We start from the raw sequence: 21,563 nt of genomic DNA, 5'->3' as shown, positions 1-21,563 counted from the left end.
AACACAAACAGAAAATCAGTTCCACAACCTTCATATTTTTTTCAGAATGTATCATCATGAGCAACAAGAGATTTGTAGACTGGAAACTCACTTGGCCATAACACTAAATTTGATCTTCTTCTTCTTTGGCATTCGTGTCTCATCTTTCCATACGTGTGTCTTATGGGGTTCCACCTATGGAATTATGAATAAACCACGTAAATGAAGAGCATTCGCAGGGTACATTTCGCAGATATATCCAGTGAAGAAGTTTAGGAGGACATTATGTAAATTTCCTAGTAGTTTACTGTAGTCATCCTTAAGATGACAGTACAATTCATGCACTTCAAACGAACAATACTTCGAACGCGTATATTTAAGTTCTAAGTGCAGCCAAAATGATAGACCCGTCCCTCAATGTAGACATAACCAAAATTCCTGTATGATTTACATCCCTTAGAACAGCAACAAATTATGGGTGTGCCTACCTGAGTCATTACCACTAGAAATCTATTACAGAATTTCTTCGGTCATTCAAAAGCTTCCAATTAACTGTATATAAGATGGTTTTCAAGTATTACTCCTTGTAAGTGTCAAGACCGCAAATAATGATGTTCCTTGATCTTTATGAAAGATTGGAAATGGCTTTTTTTCTTATGTAAATAATCCTACCCAGTTTCTGCCTTGTCTCTTACAGATTAAAGCAACAAATTGAAGGTTTTTTAAAATTACATTTATATTTTTTATTCAGTCATGTCTATTAGAATATTTGAGACGCTAAGTGTTTGTTATATAAACCTTATACAAATACTTTACAGAAAATGTTTTTACAATTTCCCTCTATAAATATTATAAACAGTTCTAAGATAGAACGAGGATTCAAGAGAATCATTATCTCTATTCACTAAACTCTGAAAATAATCTTATGTTAAAGTTCATTGGCAGCTTTAGCATGTATATCTAAAATGCTATTGCTGGGAATTTTCGTGTTAAGTTAGTGACAAAACGCACTAGAACATGTAACGTATCATTTTCATAGCAATCTGTTTAATGTTTGACTGCACTTACCAAAGTGTTAGAAAATGCTTCTGATTTAAGCGATTAAACGTTTACTCCTTTGAGTACCTGCTTGTACTCTCCTTTCTAGTGTAATAATTCTACACTGCTAAAGCGGAGTTGCCTATCGGAGACTTACTGATGACTATTCACCATGGCAATGGATTAACATGATCCCTCCCCTGGACACACATGTCCCATCTGCATCTCTTACCTGATAGTAATAGAAGGGTGACAGGACGTAGTTTAACATCTCCTGGTGGAACACAGGTGTGATGCTTCCGGACATGGGAGGCACAAGCCAGATCCAGTCGGCCGGGCACCCTCCGCGGAGCCGGTGCTCGTTCTGCATGTACTTCATGAAGGACTCAGCCGCTGAGTGGTGGTCCATAATGGTGACATTCTGTTTCTGCAAGGAAATGCACATGGGAGATTGTTAACCTTAGCAATAGCCTTTGAGGATCTTGGATAGAGCAAGCCCTTCTTATAGGAAGACCTAGGACTGCCAATGAGGTAGTCACAATTATCCTGGTGTGCTTTTTATGATGCTTCTCGGGGTGAAATATCGCAGCACAAAACCATGCTATACCAAACAGGAGCATCCCATTGGTCAAGAGCCTCAGCACCACCTGGACCCAGTTAAGAAATATAGAAGAAGAACAGGGCAAGGAAATGCACTTGGGACGATGAGTGCCATGCGCTGTTCTCTCAAAGTAACACGGAAGGGCTCATGTCGCGACTTACCTGGAAGCTATACAATACGGCCACGTTTATCTCGACGACAGCCCGGTCTTTCCACAAGGAAGCAATCTTGTGTGTTTCCAGCCCCATCCTTCGCCCGACCTCCTGCAGGCGAAACAGACATACAGTGATGAGTGAGTAAGGAAGCGAAGACTTCCAAGTGGATCTTTAGTTTAACAGTTTAGCATCAGAAACATTACAAATGTCATTTCAAGTGCATCTGGTAATCCTGAATATTGAGATCACAAGTTGTGTTCAGGGTGCGATTTCAGCTGCTAAAAGCATCAGACATTTGTGTTTGACACACAAGGAAAAAATGCAAGATTTGGTAGGGAAATACCAATTCCAGCATGGTATCCCCCAAACATGGGCTTCCCGGTGCTTACCCATCCCCCAAATTGCCGGAACTTTGTGTAATAGTAATTCAGATACTGTGGAAATACACTGGATTACTCCTGCCTAATTGTACCGAGGGCCCGAGGAGTCATCGTGGGCCTCGAGTTATGAAGATCGAGCATCAGCGTGGAGCTTTCCGTGACTCTGGAACCAAAAGATGCTTGTTTTCTTTACTTATTCTCGATGTACCGATCAATGATCTATATATTGTTTCACTCATTTGTGCTACCTATTCGTGCATGTATCCATTTTTTTTGTTTACTATTAAGTGTGTTTTAATGATGTATTATTTCCTTGTTTATTTTGTATGTACTAATCCACTTATTTATTTATGTTAAATACTATAAATCAATGGCTGTGTATTTACATTTGCATATTCTGCACTCTGGGCATCTCATTCAAGAACCCCTAGAAGCTACCACACTGTGCAATAAACTGATTGAATGGAATGGATTCCAAATTGCTATGTTTTAAATGGAGCAAAAACGGTGATTTCCACAGGCTGTGACCCAAACCCGTGTGGTTTACGCTCTCTCCAGGCCGCCCAGTGATTGGGGCTCCTCGCAGTGGTAATTAGCCTGGACATCAGCAATGAGTGGGCAGGGATGTAACCGCGAGCCAGTAACATTTGGAATAAGCCTATAATCATTAGTTAGCCTGTACATGTGTGACTGTGCAGTGTCTGCGATCTAGAACCTGGTCAGAATATGTCAATAAGCATTTAGTAGGTACACACACGTGCACCCGGACAGGTTTGCTAGCCGCTTACCTCCAGAATGTTGAGGCGTTGCACGTCACAGAAATCTCGGACACCGATCTCCGTGCCCATGTACCAGCCGTTGAAAGGGCATGCTGGGAACTCGATGCCCCCTACCTCCAGAAGCATGTTGCACACCGCGGGCAGCGCATACCACTTGAGATCCAGCTCCTTGAACCACTCATACCTGTGCAGAGGAAGGAGATGAGATTCAACCACATGCCATCATCCAACTGTTAATCAGATCTCTACTCTGTAAACTTTCTTGAGATTGTTGGGAAAATTATAAACATAACTGAAGAAGCTGACTTGCAAAACGATATGCCACTATCTATGCACATAAGGAATGTAGGATCTGTGTGGGATTCCTTACGGTGTCTTTTCTTTGCTATGCTATCTATCTATCTATCTATCTATCTATCTATCTATCTATTCCATCTTTCGACCAATCTACCAGCCTGTTTCTCGGTTTCTGAACTCAGTGTAACAACAGACACATTTCTCGGTTGTCGAAAGAATCGTACTAAGGAGAGAGATGTGGACTGATATTACCACTATCCCACCCCATTGTTAAATCTTGGGTAGTCCCCTATAGTAAAATGTGTTTGTGTTTAATTGTGGCATGAGCCATCTCTGGAATGCAACATCCACTCTACTTACTTCGGGTGTTCCATTGACACTTCTAGGATAAATTCTGGGGGGATTTCAAAAACTTCAGGGTCTTCACCGTTGGCTTGGAGCACTAGGGGAAGGACATCGAAGCGGCCATACTTTGGCTTCCATCCAAGATCTATGCACACCTGAGAGAGACAGAGATAGAGAGTGAGAGAGGTCAGGGAGAGGGAGATGGGATACTTAGAGCAGGGGGAAAAAAACAGATAGAGTCACCTTATTTGGGTGACAAGAACAACTTTCCAACAGAAGTTTGCTAGCTCCATTATAGGCATCCATTGTGTTCCTGGCAAGATGGCTTTCCTTTCCTGCAGGTCAGACTAAAGATTTCACCCACAATCAGCACAGCATTTCACTCACTGCCAACGCTGCAGGCCAGGCTCGATGCTTCAGGCACAGCTAGCACTGCGGGCTAAGCTACAGGTCTCCGTCATTGCCACCAGTGAAGGACAAGCTATGGGTTTCAGTCACTACCACAGGTGTAGAAGATATGAGTTTCAGTCTCTACGTCCTGCTGAGTTTCCGAAGCCTTTCAAAGAATGGCATTTGCCTGAAGGGCCATAGAGAATGCACATGTCCAGGCAACTTCCTTCCTGAGCTATGTACCTGTGTGGGCTCTGCAGGAAGGACCGCTGGGCAGATACATGGCCAGACAGTTCCTGTGCGACTCTACCTTGGTGAACTCTCCAGAGAAGAGCCAATGGACAGATACATAGATCATTTGTTCCTATGCTACTGCACCTGTGTGAACTCTGCACTCGCCGGGTCACCCAGGAAGGATCCATCCTCCATCTGATAGCCGGCGTAGCGAACCAGTTGGCTGTTCCATAATCGGAAATCGTGCTTCCCATCTGTACGCTGTGGGAAGACTGTGATGGTGGATCTATGGAAGAGGAGCAGATTGAAAGGTGGTGAAAACCAGGCACCAGAGTCGATCCCAGAACTATACACCGTTTAATAATATTTCAGTTTTTATAAAGCATGGACCAGGCACCATTGGCCATCAGTGCACTGTATAATGATTCAAGGAAAAGAGAGATGGGAGATACACGCCGAAAGTAAGGTGTGAACATGGGATCACGCATTCAAATAACGTTGAGAGGACTGCACTACTGAATATCGACACCCGCAGTATCGTGGCATCCTAATATTGAGGATAGAAGATCGAGAACAGAATATTGAGGGACCAAATATCAATACACATAGGGAAGCATAGAGTTACTATTCCTAATTCCACATTTACATACCTTGAAGTTATATTTACCATCTAGGGACATATATGTGGAGCTGGTATAGAAAATTAATTTTGACTTACCTGTCTACATTTTATTTTCGATAATCTGTCCTTGATATTCTGCCCCATCGATATTCTTGACTCAATATATGCTTAGAGGAGTTTGTTAATCGGTAGTGTGATGGTTCTAAGTTAATACAATAGTAGGTGACTGTCTAGGCCGCTAATAGAAAGGAGCGTGCCACCATGGACGTGCAAGGAGCCAATGTGGCTCAAATTACTTTTGAGAGGGCAAACTGTGCACTGAGCATCAAAGAGTAAAGGGGAATCCCTGTTCGTGAAAGGAATGCTCATTTACTTTGCCACTGAATGGTAGCCATGTGTAATGGACCAATGTCAATAATGAACAAAATGCATTTCAAAATATATCACCATGAATTACAAAAAAAAGGTGCCTGCCTGGCTGGAAAGTACTAAATCACTTGCTCTTCGACCCCCGTGAGCTTAAATCCCCTCTGTGGTCACTAACGGATTGTGGCAAACACCTACTGGAACGCTTCATCTCACCTCAATTATACCTCTTGTGTGGTCACTCCACTCCCAATCTATATCGCTTCTCAATTTGTTCCCCCTTTATTCACCCAGATCACCTCTTTGGATCCACTGAACTGTGTACCACTCATGCTTCAGTTCTTTCTTGTATCACCTGAAGATTTGTTGTGTCTATTTACACCATTTGCGCATCACAAGGCTACCTCACGGAGATTGTTAGTGCAGAACGTGCACACTACTAATAGCACCAGCTCTTTTCTAAATGGTGCAGAAGCCCGGGCAAAAGTGATTTGAAAATAAAATGAAATAACTAAACAAATCATACTTCCGCTTTCTCACAACATTTCTTCTAGGACAAACAAAGATGGCTGCCATGTTGTCTCTTTATGAACGTCCTGTTGACGTACCTTATGTTTCCATTGTTGGAGGCATATTTGAGATGGCGGCAGATGTATTCGAACATCTCTTTTGGGGTGGTGGCCTTCCGAGCATCGAACACCTAGAAAAGTAGAAACAAACCAGAGATTTTTTTAATATAAACTGTATGACATAAGAGCTAACATACAACTCCAAGCTGCATAGTGGCGATGGGTGAGTGATGGTACACTACCTGCAAAGAAAAATAGTAACTGGCCTACCATATGGTAAAATACATTTCTGAATTTTCTGTGCATTTCTTCTACGCCGTCTACTGTTTTAGAGCCCCCTTCTGCCGGGGGACATGGAAGATATATAAATTTTGAATTAAAATTAAATTTGTAGGAAATGTTTGTCGGGCAACTATGTATGATACTAAAAGTCCACAAGTGTACCGTATTACAAAAACAAGGTCATGCAAAAGACAAAAACTGCCTGAGGCGGTCATAAGCCCATTTATTTATTGATAAGCAGTGTTTTATAGACTGTCAATGTGTCACTTTGTGGTCGCTTTGCAGTACACTAAGACAATACATTTGGAAAGTGCATTTCCAGGGGGTGTCCAATAATTCTGGCTTATGTTCCTTTTCTGGGATGTAAAGTTTCACCTACTAGTCCTGAAATGTGGGAGTGATCTGTCTGCTGAGGAGAGAGGGAAGGGTTTGTTTTGTAGTGATGGAGAATTGCTGTGAAAGCTTCTTTGGACAGCATTGTTTTCAAATTCTGTGCAGCACAGACTGGGCAGGGTCTGAATTCAAGTTCTTTCAGAGTCATACTGTAGTTGTTTCTCTTGGGGTTCAGCTGACCGGTTGCCCTGCTGGCTCAAGACTGTTGCGTAGAGAGGGCAAAACTTTTGAATAGGTCCTGAGCCATTGCTTACGTATACTTTCTATTCTTAGCAGATAATCTTCTGCTAAGAATATCCAGCACAGCATGGATCAGTCTTAGAATGTGCGAATATTGAAATCTCTATTATCATCCTCAGATGATAAGAGAGTTTCAAGTTGAAGGAACACTGATTCACCTAATATCTTCCTTTTGATAGATCCAATTAACTTTAAAAAATTTCTTGTGGCAACTTGATTAAGGGATCTTGCTTTGTTTCTTTACACATATTCAGGAAGGTACATTTCAATGGTGTACACTTTTTATTTTATAGTTATTTGAGCAATGACACACAAACCCAAGGGAATGGAAGATTTGTAAAGAAACCTTCAGATTAATATTAATTTCTGTCTTTCGTAATACATTCATCCCTGGGCAAGCTAATGACACACCAGTGTTAATAAAGTTACTGCACCCCACAAGGAAGACCATGAATTAACCATCTGTGAATGTGAGCCAGCAGCAACGCATGATGCTGCAGACCAACCACGCTGCTCATCTGTACACAGTATTCAGCACCGTGTGCAGAAATATGGTTGTACTGTGCATGTATGGGCAGTAAATATGTGTCACTTCCTACACAGACTGGAAATATTGTCAGTTTCAGTGCAGCAAGATCTCATCCCAAGGAAAAACTCATTGTATGGGTGCTGTGGAGGTGAAAGGGTTAAAGATCTGTGCTGGTAGGTCTTCTTGAACAGTAAGAACAGGTAAGGCTGTCACCTGAAGGTTGGACCATTGTATCCTCCCAATGCACCGAGGTGCGTTCCTCCAGGCTTGCTTGGTGGCGTAAATAAGCTCTGCTTCGGTAAGCTGGTAGGTTCCGGTTGTCTCTATTTCTTTGGTGATGGTCTCTAAGCGGGCCAAGTGTTCTTCTATCCTGGGCCTGCAAAAGATAAAGCAGAGTTTTGTTACACTGAGCGAATGCTACCACTAAACATTCTGTGTCCAATCACAACTGCCCATGTCACCTTAGTTACCTCATCTAATTGGGGAAAGATGTTCTAAAAAAAATAGGAATCAATTTTCATATGTTTTCCTGTTGTGTATTATTTTATTTTTTGTACCGTACCAGACATATCGCCAAATTCATATAGAAGCATTGATCATATCATACTCCATCTTGGCAATGCATCATATAGATGAATTTGTGATGTCAACACATTATTGTGTGGGAGCCATATATATAAATAACGAGTTTTATAAAGAGCCTAATACTTGGGGGGGGGGGGTGGGTACTTTGTTTAGGTGGATGAATGAACGGAGGCACGAAGAATTAATATCTTTCTCCCAACATCATACAGTTTGGTCTTGTGGTAGTTGGAATCAGAGCCCAGTTTCTTCCTATTTGACAGATGACAAATTCGCTGCCAGACAGCATCTCATCTGGATGTGAGAGGTGAAAAAAGAACCCGCAAGAGTGAGTTAAAGTGCAGGGACTGTTTGGTGGTGGATAAAAGAGGCATGAGGTGGAATCAAGACTGTAAAGTCTTGGTATTTGGCAACTCCAACATTCTGCACCATCACCTGCAGCTTCTGGGGAAAACAATTTGGGCACGGGGGGCCAAATTAGGTACAGTGCCCTGGAGTCACAAAGGACATGCGCACCTGTTTTGTGCACTCCTGGGACACTCTTACTGCATCTGCTCCGTATGGACAGCTGTGAGTTTGCATCTGCCCTGAGGACAGTTATATAAGACCTCTCCACTTCGTCTGGCACAAGCCATGCAGTCCGACAAAATACACAGTGGGCATTTATTTGTGTCTGACAAACTGCAAAGTGAGGAAAGCCTTCCTAGAAAAAAGGAACTGACAAGTTACACCGAATTAGGTTTGTGTACAGCGCTGATCAATGTGTTTGTGACTGATTCTATTTGGACAACACAACACAACCTTTTATGTTTCCATTATGTGCTGCATTTTTATGAACTGTTGTGTTTTCTGTCTCCTTCTCAACACCTCCACTGGCCCAACGTGTTTTTTTACGGAGCCGCCAGTGCTAATAAATACCAAGGCTGCCTAGTTTTTAATCCTGTTTTCTGCTCTTTGATGTTATTTTCCTAACTTATCTGCTTTTCACAGTACCTCTGTGCCTTTGTGATTGAGCTTTGCTGTACTTCTCATAGAAATGAAAGAAAAACTTCTTCCTGGTTTCATTGATTTTAGTAGTCATCCTACTTTTTAAAGTATTTTTAAATTTAACAACCCCTGTTTGTCCAATTTATATATTTTGTTGTTGCACCTTCTGCATTTTTCTTTACATTTTAGAGTTCCATTCCCTAGTCTTGAGCTCCGAACACTGAAATTATTTTGCCATGTTCTTATTATTATTTTAATAAGTTGGTTTCTCGTGTTGTGTTTTTTTTGTCTGAACGACAAGTGTTGTCTCTGTAGCACATTTGATCACACTGAGGGCAATAAAAAAGTAAATATGAAATTCTTTTAGAAATAGGCGCCAATAATTATCTGCATAGTTTAGGTACCTCTATATAAATGCATCGTGATTACAAATAAAATGGAACGAAATGCCTACTGGTATTCTATCCATCACTTTTATTCATGAGTGGAGATTGTAGACATTCCATTCAATTCCCGCTACGTCTATTTAGCGTGATACTGTATTTTCATTTTCAATCAATGTAAAGAGGCCGCCAGGTCGCCCTCAGCACTACATCAAACAAATAAAAACAATAAACAAAGAAACACACAAATAACTGACCACATAATTAAATAAATAAATAAAAAAAGAACTTACTCTTTGAGTGAATTGTTGTACTGGTTGATGAATTCTATCGCCAGCGGAAGGACCTCCTCTGGTGGGAGTGGCCCGTCCCGCGGGCCCCTCACTAAGCACTTGGGGTTCATGATGGATCCCTGGCAAATCTTGGTCCGGCAACTGATATTCTACAGAAAGCGAGACAAAAAAACATCAAGATGCCAGACCATACTGTCACTACATACTATCTATGCATAGTGCCTTCAGTGCAGGTTCCTCTACTGTACTCAGCACATGATGCATTAATCAACACGAAATGACATTCAAATATAAAAGGTATTTAAATGATATCAACACATTAGTAAAGCATCAAAAGCAAGTCCGTGGATTGTTGCACGCATGCAATATTTTGAGGACTCAATCAGCTTTTTAAATCAGCCACCCTTTAGCATTAGAGCTGATAAGGGATAAAAGCCATAGTGTTGAATTATTTCTTAGTTAGGTTTGCTAATTATCACACTGACAATCAAAGATCAAAGTGTTCGTTTAATTACATGCTTAATAAGGATGCATTCTCCTTGTCTGATTGCCTGTTTCGACCGCCACAAAGTTGGTTATGTGTGGCCTTAGTCAGGGCAGCCGCTCAGGCTGAAGCTATTAAAATATATAGGTATTCACGCAATAAAAAAACACACAGTATCTGTTGACAGAATCACACACTGTGGTTATTGTTGGGTAAACTGTCAACAAAATAACCACAGGTGAATGTTGTAGCATTAGTTCTCTAGCAACCAAATGAAGTTGTTTTATTAGCTACTTGTCCACAGAATTGCATTTGTTACCTAGTTGCAGAGTAGCCCTTGTGAATGTCCTTGCCTTATTTGTCTAATTACATAACCCCCAGTGGATTTTATTCCATAAATTGCCAGCTGATGAAATAACCCTTAGTAGATGACGTTACAGTAGTTGTCTGCGAACTGGACAATGTCCCTGAATGTTGAAAGTGATATTGCTCTGGTAGTTCTAGCAACTCTGAAGTACCGTCTCATCAGGCAATCATCTTTGCTAGAGACAGCCCTTCAGACTGGCTGTAGAACTGAAAAAGTCTCCAATAGTGAAGGGTTTTAAATCCACTCCAAAGGACCCAATGACCTTCCTTTGCCATTAGGGCACCAAGCCAGTGAGGCAGGGCAGCCATTTAGTAGGAAGGCCCTCGAATGTGGAATGTCTTCGCTCAAGCAATTTAGAGTGTGGTATAGGTAATAGGGGCAAAATCTCCCTAGCAGAAATACTGCTATGTGTGCCGGGAGTTTATCAGTTTTATGCACCCAACCTCTACATTTGCAGGGGAAATAAGTGCAACAAGAACAGATAGTTTTAGCACCAAGTTTACTTGTGCTACTATAGACGTTTCTTGTTTTTTTTCTCCATTCAGTGTAAACATTACTCGTTAGGTCATCTAACGACCACACCTTGAAAACTAGGGTCATAAACGTTAGGTAGACTCGTAAAGTAGCCTCAGATATTCTAGACTCAGATAAATTAGGCCTAGTTAGGCTAGTTTTGGATAAAACTAGTCACACATTAGATTGTGTCACATTATACAATTTGGGTAAACTATCATGCTTAAACGAGACTCTGATAAACTAGGGTCGGCTAAACTAGGTTTGGGCAAACTAGTTTACGTTAAGTAGTCTGAAATAAACTAGATTGAGATAAACTGGTCTGAAATAAGGTAGTCTTAGATGTACATGTATTACATAAACTAGACTCAGCTTAACTTGTCGCAGGTAAGGTAGTCTTAGATAGGCTAGACTCAGGCAAAGTACACTGAGATAAACTATGTTTACATATATATTAGCAGGGTTCAGATGTAATGGTCTTAAATCACCTAGGGCAGATGAATTAATCTTGGATAGAGTAGACCCAGATAATTAGGGCCAGATAATGGACTGTGATCAAATACTTTCAATAAGTAGAGACTCAGATAAATTAGACAGGATGAGAAAAAATAGTTTCAGATAAGGTAGTCTTAAATAAACTCATCAGATAAACTATATAAAATTAAATTGGCTTGGATTACTTAAACTCACAGGCTCAGGCAACCTAGTCTAAGATAGTACAGTCCTCACCTACTCGTAGATAAATGGAATATCAGGTAAAATGGGCTTTTTGCTAACTGTCCTCTGGCATCCTGCCTAGTAGGCACTGAAATTCCAGGCAGGACCACTGTGTTGCAGGGAGGTTGGCTGCCTGGCCTCTAAGGGGCGGTACAGGGCCAGGTTCCAGCACACACACTTACTTCCTTGGCCGTCTGGTGCAGCGTGTCCTGAAAGGTGGTGCCATTCTGGAAGTTGTTCAGCTTGAGATACCTCGGGCACTGGGTAGCTTTCACCACTGGGACGATGTGGTTTGTCGTCTTCTGGAGCCAGGAGGGAACAAAGAGAGACAGTGTTAGTGGGGGGAGCGGCAATGGACCCCCACCCCGAGCGCCCTCCGTGCACAGGCTGGTGAGAGGTCATGTCATCACTGCCCTCAGACAGCAAACACCGAGTTTGCTGATTTCAAAGGCCGGGCAGTGCCATTGTTTCAGCCTATCTCAGCAGACTCCAGATGACACCACAGGATGACTGCTTAGCCTTTTAAAACCCTCCTACATGCTTCTGAGGGTTGGAAGAAGAGAATAGAGTGGAGAGGCAGAAAGTAAACTGACACCCAATTAACTTTTGGTGGCTGCTGCCAAGGAGAATCAAAGGCCAAGCCAGAGGTGGCAGCTACTACCACTGGCTACCTCCAGTTGACACCCATAGGTCACATATTAGGTCATTATTTATGTGAAGATGAAGTCAGAGAGTCATGACAGGTGAAAGACGTGAGGCGAGCCACCAGAAGGGATGGCAGGTGAGCCGGGAAGAGCAGAAGAAGAATTTAGCCTGTACTGAGGCGTCCTTCAGATGCCATGAGATCTCAGCCCAAGGATGACAGTGTGAAGAATGGAAGTCGCTTCCTGGCTGCAGTCACCTACCTCTGTTTGTGCCACCACGTGTGTCATGGCGTCCGTATTCTTCCTCTCGCCATTCAGCTGGGCTTCCTTCTGTGGTGCTGGACTGTGGGAGGAAAGCACACGTTCAGTTTACATGTCCCTACACCATCTGTGCTGCTTCATGTGACTTACACGATGGATGTAGCAAGAATGTCATAGGCCCTGGTGCAAGCAAGGAAATAGCCACTTTGACTGCTGTTGGGGTATTAAAAACCTTAATTACCAGGTTTCAATGCCCCCCTCCCAGGGCTCTGGGCCTCAGCGCCACTGAACCTGCTGCACAGTGCTAGTCTCCTCAATGTAAAAACCTTCATGGGAGTCTGCCCCCACTTAACAGGGGCTTCTGGTCTGGGACTCTCTGCATTAGATGTCAAGACACCAAAATACCAGGGATAGCACAAGTGACACCAATGCACCCTTTCACCCCTGTTGCATCAGAGGGTTGACCCCTAGTCCCATCCCTAGCCGCTCATTAGTCTGCTTTATTCTTCAGGGGCATCATTTGGAGGATAATGAGTGCAAACTACAGAAATATATATGTTTCCTAGGATCCTGATTACTTTATGTTCCTACTAATGCTTTCATGACCTCTGAGATCAGGGACAGCAAGGGCAATGGCAGGGATACCAAAGGACAAGCTAAGGCTAGCAGGTATCCACCATACTCCAATTGTCCATCATACTTTGACTGTATGGTGTGCAAACTTCATGAAGGTTTTATTTTAAAGAATTCTCCACAAAACAGCTTTGGAAGAAAAATATCATTCAAAAACTTCAAAAACCCCAAGCTACTTTGTGCAAAGTTTCACACAGGGGAGAAGTTTGTTTAAGAAGGGGACCAACTGTAAATTTGTGTAGATTGTTAACTTCACAAAACTAGGCCAGGAAAATGATAATTCCACACACGTTGTCATTTCTCATCAGTAGTAATAACTGTCAAACAATTACACAAAAGCTTACTAAAAAGACATAAAAGACAAAAAAGCGAGCGTTTGGTGAGATTGCTAACAAGGAGCGGTGACATTACACAACACTTTCATCATGGCCAGCTTCCAGACATATATCCTTATGGGGTTATTCTAACTTAGGTGCAAATTCAGTGCAATAATCGTGCACCTGCACTTTGCAGTATAGAGGGGTGTAGTGATTAGCAGGTGCAAAATTACCACACAACTCCATGTTTCAGCCCTCAAATTGAGGGATGATGTGCTGATTCAACACCCTTTCCCTCATTTCCAAGTGCTCAGCCCCTCTATATGTATTATTTACCTGAATTTGTGGCAGGTGCTTTTTGGGCGAAAATCTCAAGTGCAAAACTCCGCAGAGTGTGCAATATGTTCACAACTCATAATCCCTATGCAGAAGGGAGTTGGTGCCCAAATTGGAATTAGCAGCCTAGTTAGGATAAACATAGTGAATGGATGTTGACCACTTATCTGGACGGGCATCTGGCAAAAATATTATATTTGCTGTGGGCTCATCCTCAGCCTCTAGATTTCTATTTGACCAATGGTGCTGTGTCAAGATTCTGCTCCCACTCTCCAACTGAGGAATCTGGATGTGCTGTTCAGGTGTGATCCAGCCAAGGTTCCTCAAGTCACCAGAGTGAAGAAGCCATGTTTTCTCATACTTATCCTTCATTCAAACATTTAGTGCCTAGGTTGAGTTGGTGTTATCAAGACTCTGGTTTGCAAACAGCTCCTTTACTTCCTGCATCAAAAACCTCATTGTTACAAGCCTTTTGGGCAAAAAGCAAGAACCCATAAACTCTGGGCTGGAATTAGATTCTCACAAGCTCAGTTGTACGACATAATATCGAACCCCCTCCCCCGAATATCGTGGTTACAAGAGTATCAAGGGACAAAATATCGAAAGGTAAAATGTAAGAGCAAAGAGGGAACTATAGATTTGCTATTCTTCACTCCAAATCTACATACCTTGAAAATATATATATATACGTATGTATATATATATATCATCAAGGTAGATAAATATGGAATTAGGTATAGAAAATCTAGACTTATTTAACTGTTAGTACTTTATTGCCCATATTTTGTCCTCGATATTGTGTTTCATCAATATCCTGGTGTCGATATTCAGTGCACACACCCAGACGCCCTTGTGCCTGAAGTCAGGAAGCCAAATAATTAACCCCTCTAGCCTTGGATCATACGAAGAACCTGGTACTGACTATTCTGAAGAAGACTTACGTTCAAGCGGTCGATTCATCAAACGTCAGGCTGAAATAAATCTATGTTATCCAGCCAAGAATTTGGAAAGGACTATTACACCACCACTAACCGAGCTGGTCTTATTGAATGCAGTTAGTCTACTACATGTTACACTTACAGCAGCGCCCTGGCAGGCAGGCGTCCCTAACACAGGGTCTGCCCTGTTGCACAGTTGCCATATGGTCCATGGACCAACAGCTTGGAGCAGAGCTCCTTGTGAGGGTCTGACCAGTCTAGGTCTTCAGGCCAAAGATGTTTACAGAGAAGAGAAGCTCTGGAAACCGATTAACTTTGTGCTGTTGACCTCACCCCTTTCACACAGGAGAGTAGGAGAGGAAAGACATAATGGGCTCCTGGCATCAACAACATCTCAGATTCCCCCGAAATAACCATCTCCAGCTGCGAATTAGCGTAGCGGGGAAGTACTTGGTAATAAAAAGGAACAGGCGGAGGTGGGAACACTTGGAGATGTGCTTCCTGCAGGAAGCCTCTTCAAGAGGACTCACAGGGGTCACCTCGGGGCTTTTTCCTTCTCCCCCGGTTCCCAGATATTTCCTGCGCCCTTTCTGACAGTAAACACGTGAGTTAGAATCTGTTTCCTGCCCATTAATGCTAAATGTAGGTCTCAGAGTGACACCCTGGCTGGAGACCACGTGCCAAGTGTCAAACATTCAATCATTGCCTATGGCATAGCATAACTCACAACACTATATTTGTTGCCTTCGCAAACATTGTTGATCTAATGACTTTATACACCGACCACTCAAGCGAAATCTCACTCAATGTTTTCATCTAGGTACAATACGCTCAATGACAACTCGGGTGCAAGTGATGAAAATCCACGCAAGATAACAGTAACACCATGAAAGCGATACACGGGGGCTCGGTTTGTCATTGGAAGCTCCAACATCAGGACAACCCAGTGTCTACAGAATAACGAAAGAGGATCTCCTTTGGATTCGTTCGGTAAATGACTATATGTCATTGGATGGTCACGGGCGTTGCGCATCCTTAAATACTTCTCTTTGTATAGATGCCCTCTGTTGTCTACTAAGCACACTCCTCCTGATTAGATTCAAGATCCTACAAATTGCTCAATGTCACCTACTTTTAAATTACTTCTTGACGCACTAAGAATATTTACTCATTCTTTTATTGTGTTATTTCTTTTTGTGGTTAACCACACCTACTTAGGTGCTCCACAACCACCAGCACACACGCAGATGGCTTCCAGGGGTCGAGGACCCAAGATGGCTTCTTTTTTAGAACCATCTTTCTTTTATTACCCAGTTTTCTAACCTTATACCAGTTACACTATACATGATAACTCACTGGCTTTTCCAAGTGTGTTTTTTTGCAATCAGTGGTTGGTAGGAAGACTGTTAATTGTCCAGAATTATGGCAGTATGCCAGTCTTAGCTGCTGATTGACACGAGTGTAATGATATTCAGGTCAAGCATCACTTGTCTCCAGATTCCTGAACCGTTGCCTACTCCCAAATAAACTTTTTCAACCATCCAGTGGGTTGCCACCTGCTTCAAGGAGGGGGTAACTTTTCAATGGTTTGTAACCGGAACCAAAGTCTCCAACCACTGAAGCATTGCTTACTAAATGGCAATTTTAAAAGGACACTCCAAACATGTCTCTTCCAAATTGTGATTGATTTCTAAACTCATTTGTGATCCAGTCACCTGTCACGGAACCATAAAATGTGTTTAGTACATACCAAAAAAAAGCCAGCTGGGGGCCATAAACAGAGTGATTTTTCAAACACAGGCTTTGCAACCTCAAAATAGCTTCATACATCAGGCCCTATATTTTGTTGGAGGGGGTTTTCAGGCAAAAGCAAGCCTGAAGGCGTCTCTACCTTCTATAGGTACCCCAGAGTATCGCACATTGGGGTGTCTTCAGCTGCTAGGAGGGGTGTGGCTGGTTTCTAGCGCCTGTATGTGACGCTAACACATCCCCAGGCCACAGTTAATGACTGTTTATAGTGAGTTGTGTGCCTGGTAGTTTTTTTTATTTTCTCGGAAGATGGCCAATGATTTCCTGATAATAGAGAGGTACACATGGAAGAGGGATGCCTTGTATTTTTAAATGACCCTGGGGAGCTCTGGTTGTGACGCACGCCCCAGGGTGCGCCGGGAGTAAACTGGTGTCCAAGTCGCCTCGAGCTGCACCAAGGTTGCCTTGTTTCACGGCGGCCGGGCCAGAACAATGCTCTCCTCAGCGGGGAGAGGCTGAGAGCCCCAGCCATTGGCAGTGGGCCAATTGGCTCTCTGCCCAAGTAATTTCCACACACGCTCAGGTTGTTTTACTTTTTTTGTCGGCTTGTCGTGCATTGAAGAGGCTTATCTGTAAAAATCATACCCTGGGGTTGACTTGATAGCTCATTAAACATTGTTTCGAACCCTCTGTAGTCGAGCGTGTCTGTGCAAACCGAGCCAAGGCGGCTGCAAACTTCAGCGAAGGTATCGCTGACTGAAGCGTCTGCAGTTGGCGGAAATGATGTCACTCAACCTTTGACCTCCAATGAAATCATAGGATTGACCCCTGAGCCCTTCAGCAGCCTCCTGCTTGCTGCGGAAGGACTATGGGTTTGGGGGGCACAAGGAGTAGATTGTACTGAGGTAGGAAGGCAGCGGAGCCCAGTTTATGTTGTGTTCATGCTGCTGTTTTCATGCCCTCTGACTCCAGAAGGTCCGGGGACAGAATCAGGGGTAGTAAAGGGCAAGCCAAGGGTAGGAGATGCTACTCCTGGTGACCCCCAGCCGATGACCCTTCCCTACTCCCCCTGCTGTGCCAAGGGACATGATTCTATTCAGGGGGCGCTCTAAGGAACCTCAGCATTTAATGGACCTTCCTCAGATGGTCCATTTTCCATGAAACAACAGTTCGCAGCAGAGTTCCTTCTGAGGGTGAATGTAAATAAAGATAAATATAGATAATTAAGTTACAACAGAGCTGTGGGAGCTATCTGACGGTGGATGCGGAGAGCATTACAGCTTAAGAACTAGATAGAAAAGCGGACAGGTCGTGTGTGTGTTAAGGGAGGGTAATTGAAATTAGGAAGTAGGTCAGTCAGCTATATGAGGACCAGGAGGGATGACTTAGACAGAAACACCTGTCTGTAGCAGACAAAAAGCAGAGGAAAAAAGAGAGATGGCTGGAAGTGAAGGTGTAATCAAGGAGCAGCGAGCTCAGTCTTTGGGTATTGATGAGGACAAGATGGGAAAGAACAAGGCAGAGTCAACAGGAGGGTGAGGAAAGAGATGGCTCAGAAGAAGGCAGAGTCAACAGGAGGTTGAGAGTGATCATGGGGGAATCCCAGGCTTGAGGCATCTTTGGCAAGAACGTTTAAGATCATCTTAAAAGTTATCAGAGAATTAGAAGTGTGGTGAGCAGGAGGTGGAGAGTCCAGACTCCGGACGCACACCCTGACCAGGATGGGGCAGCGGTGTACTCTTTTCCATATGCCGGAGTTACAAATAAGATTTTCACTTTCTGATGAGACTGCTGGCCTCCTCAAATGTTAATATTTTTGGTTGAGTAGAGAGGAGGGCCTGTGGTTCAGACTTTGCGAAGGATACGTTCATCTCGTGGATCAACCTTAACTTCAATGGGAAGCCATTAAGGCGTTTGCAGAATGGGGAGGATGTTATCAAACCCAACCCCTCCCCTGTGGAGATCTTCCCTTAGTGGTAGGTAGGCTTGCGTGGCACCTATGCGTCGAACAGCCCCAGCTGGGTAGGTGAGCGTACATGTTACAAGAAGTCTAGGAGCACCATAAGGAGGTGGTTACTGAGTTTATATCCAAAAGGCTACTATACTGGCAAGGATGTTGGTGGGTATGAGGGTGGATCAGGAAAGCATTCTCTGCTCACTGTGGTGCATGGCTTCTGGATTACAGGAAACCTTCCACACTCAGACCTAATTGTTTGGCATCTTTGCCTATTACTAATAAGTGGATGCATGAACTCACCGTACCATAAACTCTTGACCTGCCCTAATGACTGGCCCTCTTGTTCTATGCCTTTATGCCTTCTGTCTTTCGCTAGGCAGGAAGGCTGCTCACAAACCCCCCACCTGGAGGAGACAGAGAAGGAACATCACCATACCTCTCGTCATGGAAAGGGTACTTGGGCATGAAGTTGTTGTTCAGATCGTTCAGGTCATAACTTCTGTCCTTGTGGTTGCCTAGGTTGAAGAGTCTCTTGAAATGGCACTTCATTTCCTAGTCGTTAAGTGGTTCGACAGCAGCTGTCAGCGTAGGGATCGAGCTAGGTAGTAGACCTGGAGGGATAAAGGTAAGCACTGGTTAGTACTACAGATCGTCAACGCAACCACAACACGTCACAGTAGAACCCGTAACCTCAGCGTCACTGTATGGAAAGATACCTGGAAGGCCACAAGCCCCCAGTGACAGCCAGTGACCCCCTCGCGTACTGGCGGAGTCCACCTATTCGTATCACTGGAGTGACTTACACTAGCCCTGTGCACACTGAGGGCCTTGAACAAGGCACGAGGCAGCTCCGCTGTACCAATGAACCCATACATCAACCTCCCATTCTTACTTAATGCCATTTGCTGGACCTCCCACCCAGTCGCTGTTCTACCTCGGAAGTAGGAGCTATAAACACAATGGACATCAGTTCACAAAGTGCAAGCAGTAGCGGAAGTGACATCATGAACCCTTTCACCTGCTACAATCACATTATATGGTTGACCCCTGTTCCACCATGAACCCCTTTCTTGTGGCTGAAGAGCGGGGGGAGGGGAAAGGTCTATAAGTGCAGAGAATGATTAGACGTCCTACAGCTCTGCTTGTTTTCTGTCTCTTACTTGCCTTCACTAACCTTGAGACCAGAGGGAGCGAGGGCAGCACCAGGGGTACCAAAGGGGAAGTCAGACATAGCAGATGACACCCAAGCCTACTCCAAATTGATGTCTTAAATGGCACCCAATGGTTGTTGACTTCTTTAGCCTATAAAGAACAAGGGTTCTGGAGGGTGAGTTGTCTGCCCACAGACACAGGTCCACTGGTCTATGCAGTGGTGCCCAGGTTCAGGAGAGCGGCTTCAGTAACTAGCAGTACAAAGCAATCATGTGTTGTTGGCACGACCTGTGGGATTACAGGCGTTGTCAACGCATTCTAGGTTCATAAGTGTTGCAACCACTTTACGTGGGTGTTTTTGTGTCGGTGAGGATGTCACAAGCGGGCAGGTCCTCTGTTGTGGCAGTGCTGGGGATTTTCCGACAGGAAGTAGGTCTTGTTTTCCTCTTCCAGGCTTGTGAGGTCACCTACCCTGCAGGCGGACTCCTCCTAGTGGAAGTTCTGTGCTTCCTTCTATCTGGGGCAGCAAATCTCTCGTGTTTTGAAGGGTGGGGTCACACTGATACATCCGGTCTGATACTGCTTCCGGGTCTATCTGACTTTGTTTCAAAGCTCTTTGTGCAGTGTGTGTTCAGTTGTCAATGACAAGAGCTTTTTAATAAAATAACTCTGGATTTGTTGGTATTTCTGCTAACTTTAGGGCTACAACAAAGTCCACATTTTTAGCTCATTAACAGCCTCCTCTAAAGAACTCGAGGCCTTAAGGTACTTAAAGTTTGGGTGACCCATCTCTGCCCTGTTTGGGGTGTGTCCTAGACGTGGAGGGAGGTCTTGCTCCTACTTCCACCCACAACTGGACCCAATCCTCGAAATGCTAGGCAGGCGGTGTGCGCAAACCCCATGTGCAGCTTTTGGCTGTGCACCCCAATGTCCAGCGCTGTGCTGGCATGCTTTGGTGCCTGGGAGCCCTCTAAGGACCTCCTTGTTGACCCTGGCTGCCCCTACTCTACTGCCCCTGTCCTGGGCAGTGCCATCCTTTCTAAACTGTGTGAATCGCTCAGTGCCAGCCCTCTCCTGGCTTACAAATGAAGGGGGCTATTTACTAAGGGTTGTGAGGCTGAATTTAGAATGGTATGTTATGTTATTTGGAATTGCAGAGCGCTGTTTATCACCGAGCAAGGTGTCCAGGCGCTGGAATGGTAAGTAAACTGAGGCAATGCTTTGCACCACGTTAGCGTGCGCACTACATCGTAGTAACTAGCCCTTTAAGGAGGCAGGAAGGGGACCGGAACAGGACAACTTACAATGACATTCTTGAGCTTTCCATTAGCTAAAAAGACCCATTTACCGGTTCTACGGCGCTGTTGCGACCATAACAAGGTATTTCATTACACGTATCACACATGACATATAGCACAACACATATATACACCTCACACAATTGAACACATGTACCATAACAATATTACACATATAACAATAAACATATGTACTTTAATCAGTCACACTCGGGTATTCTGAGCACAGGACACCCGTGAACTAGTCAGCTAATGAAATAACACATACACATACTGCTGGGGTACAACCGGAAGTAGTTCTTTAGGAAAACAGAGGATTTACAATGAAGAAGTAACATAAAAATACCTAAATCCAAACTCCTAGGTGGACTTTTGATACCTTGGTGCCAGGAAGCAAAGACCAGCTTCTCAATTCACGGGTACTCAAGAGATAAACTAGGTCTTTAAGGCAAATATTGTTTTTTTAAGTTTTGTGTGAAAGAGAGATGCGTGCACTGTAAGAATGTCAGATACAACCATGTTTTGGGGTCAGGTTTTGAGCTTTCTAAACTTTGTATAAATGTAATACGTACACTGTGAGAATGTCAGATAAACATTTGTATTTCACTTAATAATAAGTCGGAACTAATTGATCAAACTAACCCTTTTTTGCAACCTTGGAAGAAGGAGAAATTGAGGGAAAAAACAATAAGGCTCCTAAGGTATATTTTGCCATTTGTATGTAGCTCCTTGATGCCAGTTCATTACTCAGTG

General features: G+C 43.6%; 1 protein-coding gene across 2 annotated transcripts in view; it reads right to left on the bottom strand.

Annotated features, from left to right (window-relative positions):
* Window positions 1-21,563, bottom strand: part of NOS2 (nitric oxide synthase 2) — a 60,885-nt gene that overhangs the window by 26,683 nt on the left and 12,639 nt on the right. For both annotated transcript variants that reach the window (XM_069226968.1, XM_069226967.1), the window contains exons 3-14: window positions 18,797-18,971; window positions 12,431-12,512; window positions 11,708-11,827; window positions 9,445-9,593; window positions 7,413-7,575; window positions 5,795-5,886; window positions 4,343-4,484; window positions 3,590-3,729; window positions 2,942-3,116; window positions 1,780-1,881; window positions 1,250-1,444; window positions 92-174 (exon numbers count right to left, since the gene is read on the bottom strand). In XM_069226968.1, coding sequence (XP_069083069.1) covers window positions 92-174; window positions 1,250-1,444; window positions 1,780-1,881; window positions 2,942-3,116; window positions 3,590-3,729; window positions 4,343-4,484; window positions 5,795-5,886; window positions 7,413-7,575; window positions 9,445-9,593; window positions 11,708-11,827; window positions 12,431-12,512; window positions 18,797-18,909 — 1,556 coding nt within the window. In that variant the 5' untranslated portion in view covers window positions 18,910-18,971. The remainder of the gene's footprint in view (window positions 1-91; window positions 175-1,249; window positions 1,445-1,779; window positions 1,882-2,941; window positions 3,117-3,589; window positions 3,730-4,342; window positions 4,485-5,794; window positions 5,887-7,412; window positions 7,576-9,444; window positions 9,594-11,707; window positions 11,828-12,430; window positions 12,513-18,796; window positions 18,972-21,563) is intronic.

This window comes from Pleurodeles waltl, chromosome 3_2 (genome assembly GCF_031143425.1).
Source record: "Pleurodeles waltl isolate 20211129_DDA chromosome 3_2, aPleWal1.hap1.20221129, whole genome shotgun sequence".
NCBI lineage: Eukaryota > Metazoa > Chordata > Amphibia > Caudata > Salamandridae > Pleurodeles > Pleurodeles waltl.
The sequence above is the reverse complement of the archived record's forward strand: the minus strand, read 5'-3'. Positions and strand labels throughout refer to the sequence as shown.